Source organism: Copidosoma floridanum, unplaced genomic scaffold, assembly GCF_036245765.1.
Source record: "Copidosoma floridanum isolate Cflo_tuat_1 unplaced genomic scaffold, Cflo_Japanese_pri ptg000009l, whole genome shotgun sequence".
Taxonomy (NCBI): Eukaryota; Metazoa; Arthropoda; class Insecta; order Hymenoptera; family Encyrtidae; genus Copidosoma; species Copidosoma floridanum.
The window spans coordinates 1175715-1180872 of NW_028321886.1; the positions used below are offsets into that span (position 1 = coordinate 1175715).

At 43.0% G+C, this 5158-nt stretch overlaps 1 protein-coding gene across 1 annotated transcript; it reads right to left on the bottom strand.

Annotated features, from left to right (window-relative positions):
- Window positions 1-2916: 2916 nt before the first annotated feature.
- LOC106643309 (venom acid phosphatase Acph-1-like) lies at window positions 2917-4497 on the bottom strand. Its single transcript, XM_014358394.2, has 6 exons — window positions 4420-4497; window positions 4207-4317; window positions 3851-4116; window positions 3485-3768; window positions 3187-3395; window positions 2917-3114 (listed from the first exon to the last, which is right to left on the bottom strand). The coding sequence occupies exons 1-6, from the start codon at window positions 4495-4497 to the stop codon at window positions 2917-2919; spliced, it is 1146 nt and encodes a 381-aa protein (XP_014213880.2).
- Window positions 4498-5158: the final 661 nt, after the last annotated feature.

Below are 5158 nucleotides of genomic sequence, written 5' to 3' on the forward strand. Positions count from 1 at the left end.
CCCCCAAGGGGGCCCCTGAGTATTATAATATGTGTATATAGAACGCGGAGGCAAAAGACAATTTTACGCAGCGGGACGCCCCGCCGGGTTTCCCCTGTGCATGCCACACTACTGCCATATACTTGTATATACGGCACGAGGAGGGAAGACGACGAGGGACGTATGGGCCTCGGGGGCCCTTGGCGCGTTTTTTAAAATTGACAGCTCGGGCATCCGTCAAGCCGCATGCGCGTTCGTCCATTAGGGCGCGTCCTTTATTTCCATCGAGCTTGGGCCTATAACGCACACACACGCATGTAGAGGTTATATGGGGGGGGGGGGGCCGTTATGTAAATCAGACGCATGTGCGTAATTGGCTGCTGCAACGAGAGAGAGAGAGAGGAGAAAAACTAATTACCCCTGAGATGAGAAAGCTGCTCGTTATTGTATTATACATATATATATCGGGGCTCAGCGGGGTGTTGCGACACCTATATACGTATATATATATACTATACCCTCGCAAGGCTGATTGCTGCCGTTGTTGCACACCACCAACCCTTTTGCTGCTGGGTTATTGGGGGGGGGGAGCTTTTTTTCTCGATCTTTTTTTCCTTGCTAAAGTCGATTATCCGAGCCGGGCGAATTATATTTGGCGGTTCTATTCGGGGTGGGGGGGGAGTTAATTTCGAGAAATAATCGGCTCGCGCGCGCCCGCGTTCGGATTTTGTGGAAATTAGCGAGGGTTTTATATTGATCACCCGATTAATAACGCTCGGGCTTTACGGAACGAATGCAGAGGCGCGGTAATTGAACGCGACTTTTGTGCCCTTTTTTTTTTCTTTTTTTCTTTTTTTTTTCTTTTCAATGCAGCGAAGCGAGCAAATTGAGCTTTCGACGAAAGCCATTTGTGAAAGAATCGCCCGGTATTTGTACACGTTTGCAATGCAAAAGATTTATTTGTGATTTTACCAATACCACACGAGTAAGAGCTTTGGCCATTTTAATGATGAAAGAAGAAAAAAACTTATGTATACCTACTCATTAAAAAGCAACAGCAAGAATCATTTTTATCGTTACTTTTATGAAAAGAATCCTCTTCAATCGCTAAAGTTCTAACGAAATTAGTTACTTCCGTAGGAAAGTAAACACGTAACAAATTAAAATTTTATTAGAATTGTGTAAGAGTTGGGCAAGAAAAAGTTGTACCAATAACCCGTTTGTTTCAAATTCTCAAAGTTTCGTTGAATAAACTGGCAATCCGTTAAAACTCTGCAGATTCAGTTAGCTTGATCGAACTTGAAGCTCTCTATACAACGAGTGGACGTAAAACCAAAAGTGACCTTCATTACAAAACGTCACGGACAAGGTTGGTGTACGTCCAAGAGTCCATTTTCCAGCTTCATTTAACGCAACAATAAAAATACCGATACATCGAGCCTTTGACCATGAAAACGCGCAACATCGGCAACTTGAGCAACTTGAACGGATCGAAAACCCCATGCGCGCACAAAAGACACGTGTAAATTAACTCGACGAGACAGTCGACTATTCATCAAACTCAACTCCCATCTCTCGCCCGTGTATATATACCTATACTGCCCCTCTCCCCGATCCCCATATCTACACGAGCAGCAACCACCTACATGTACCCCTCCCCGAAGGAAACGGTTAACCGACCGATCGGAGCAATTAAACGGCGTCGTCATGCATGTCGCGCTCTTCTTTCTCCCAACGCGCCCGCACATACGTACATATATATACGAAAGAATCTCGTAAACGCGCTCATACAAATCCACACAAAAAGATCCTGCGGCACTCCGCGGGGAGCCGGTGGTGGTGTGTATACGGGCCACTGGCCACAATTGCCGGTAATGAGCCGCGCGCGCGCGCTTGACTGACATCTTCTCCGCCTCCTATCTTACCCTCGGAACGCCGCCTTCTCCGGGGAGGAGGGCAAAAATTTGCGCACTCATCGCGTGCCCGAGGTTTGTGTTTCCTATATATATGCATATATATACATACATGACACCACCGCTCGAAGGAGAGAGAGAGAGAGAGACACGCCCCGGAGAAAGCTGTGCGTATACGGTTTTCGTGAATGAACGTCCCGTCGCTCGGGGAAAAATAAAAAGGGGGACTCGTAGAAAAGAGCAGTGGATCCCAAACACAGCACTCGATCATCTCTCGCGTGTCTTTTCTCCTTTTTTTTTTTTTTCTTTTTTTTTTTCGTTGTTTCGCTCTGCCGATCGGCGCTGAAGACTCACCGAGTACAGGACAGATCGAAGAAGGAGGGCCCCTCTTGTCAGTCGTTTTCAGCCGAAAATCGAACGTCCATTAGGGCACAAGCTTCGCGTTGAATGCCCTTTTCATTGTGGATTATTTGCCGGGCTGCATACGCCGTACGATTCTTCCTTTGTACGGGGCCTCAGGGAGAACGGAGGTGGCTATTTCTGGTAATGAGTTGTGGTTTTACGGAATAACTTTCACGAAGGAAAGCTCCTCAAAAGGGTACATGTATATAGGCTTTTATGAGCTTTGATTACAGGGTGTGTATTTTTTTTTTTTTTTTTTACGTTAGGCTCATTTGCATCTGCGGCCTTATAGAGTTGAGGATTCAATTAGTGCGCTCGAGGATGCGACTGGTAATGAGAGCGTATACCTTTGATATCTTGATTTCTTCGTTTTTCACGTTTATAATACGGGTAGTATCGTAGGTAATTTGAATTCACATAGAAAGAGACAATTTGTAAAATCGAGAGACCGTTTTGCCCCCTAGTGAAGTGTATTTTTCCGTAAAGCGATGGCTATTGAAACGGTGTCGTGTACAAAACTCAAACGCGCAGTCCTACGTGATATACTTTGTAATGCAGTAAAAGTAATCGTAGAAAGATCATTGAAGGTGTTTTCTTTACAAAAAAACGGGCCTTTCTCGATTCATCCCTCCCATCGAAGCCGCGTAATGGGCTGCGAGAATTTGTACGTCTCGTGACGTTCTCCAAAGCATTCTTCCGTTACATTGATCGGTACCACATTTCTCGTGATCCTCAAAAACCGCTCCAGAGGACAATACTCCGAGCATCCCGGTAATCGTCGCACTTCATACTCCGCGGGTATTCCTTTGAAGTATACGATCTGAAAGGACAAATTGTAATCATTATTGATCTTCTGTTCCACCGTGTACGAAACTACACCGTATGCACTTACTTTGATGTAATGTTCCATATTTTCTTGGTAAAGTTCAAAGATAACGGCACTCGTGTACTCCGGAATGACCCTTTTCCACAAATTCAGCGTCTGCAGGATACCAGCGATGTTATTTTCGTGGGCGCTGTACAGGTGTACTTTTGGTTTTTCACGCGCTCCTTCGTCCATCACGACGGACATGTCATCCAACACCTTGCGCAGGGACATTCCTTTACGATACATTTCATAAAAATCATTACGAGTGAAATGATCAAGGTACATGAAGCTTTTGTGAATCTATCGTTGCGACGTGATTTACCTCCGTTCAGTCTCTTCATTCTCGTATTGTAACTCATGAAATCGTATTCGAGCAGGGCGGCATCTATGATGGGGCCGTTTGGAAAATAAGGCCTGGTCCATGCGGGAAGCGGGAGATTCAAGAAACTTTGAGCTGTCAAAGTGTGATACAGATAGTAAATGAATTCGGTGTCGCGGCAATGTCTCCCCGTGTAGTTGGTCAAACTCCTCATTAATCCATCAAAGTGCGATAGTTCTTGGCGGTACTTTGGTGTCTGACGGGCGCATTTGAACTCGGCTTTGTACCTGCGAGCAAGTGGAGATTTTTTTTCCAATACCTTTGATTCACAAAAGACATTGAAAATCCTTTGCCAAAAGATAATCTTACATTGGGCATGTCCAGTACATGAAAAATGGATCCTCCGATTTGGGGGCATAATTGATCGGTATGGGCTGCCAGTCGAAGCCCCGTTTCCACACTTGCTCGCCCTTCGGTGGGTAGAGGGAGACGAGAACCGTTTCCAAACTCATCTTGGTACGGCTTTTATCTGTACTGATTACTTTGACGTCCGCGGGAAAGTACACGTCGCCCAAAAATCTATCGTAACGCTCGCGTAAGGACGTTCCGAAATTGTACAGGCGACACTTTCCTTGCTGTAAAGCTCAATTTTTTTTTTTTTTTTTTATTTTTTTATTTTAGATACAAAATTTGGATTCGTACTTGACGATGAAATATATGCATACGTTTGTCAAACCACCAAATCCAATCGGGTAAAAGGAGTTGTTTCTGTAAGGATCTGTTGGATACGACTCCTCAGGATATTTGTCGTGTGTTCGGTCGCCATGTCTGAATACCTGGAATTTCATTTTTTTCCTGTTGATTTATTTTTTGTCCCGAATATAACAGAAACATTTTCATGAAACAATATTAGTCTTCATTGTACCAGAAAAACGTACCACGTGTAGAGACTTCAGAGTCTTGTTGCACACTGACACGGATACTAGCAATTGTAGGATTAATAGACAATAAATCATTGTTCATCAGCCAAAATCAACCTGAAAAAAACTTATACCGATGTTACAAGAATATGTCATAATTTTATTTTTGATCACATCAAAGCAAAACGCTACTCGTTTTTTCTTACATTTATTTTCGATTTTCTCGTTGATGAAACCCTTTCACTTTTCGCTTTGAACGAGCAAGCCCCACTTTAAAACTTGTTCTGGCTAATTTTAACGGCGTTGAATGAAAAATAACCATGTATGTAAACAGGTACGATTTTTGTCATTTAGTTCCGGGAATTTTACTGCTCGGAAAGCTTAAAGCTGACTATTTATTAATTAACTATAGGCTGTATTGATTGATTAGGTGGATCTATCTCTTCCTATCACCTCCGTAAGATAATCACCTCTGGTTTTATCAGATCTCGTAAATTAAATGAGACCCCATGTGTGTGGACTGAAAAATGTAGTTCATGATAATATATACCGTGCAGTTTTATTATTTTACAAATTAATAATTACTTTTAGGGTAATAAAATATTATGTTGTCCCAAAGCCAATAAATGCATTACAAGTATTTTCTTATTGTTTCAAATGAGTTTCGGCATATCAAAAATAATGTTATTGTGTGACTCGATTGCTTGAGAAGGCTTATCTTGTCGCGTTGCACAGATATTTATATCATGCATGTGCA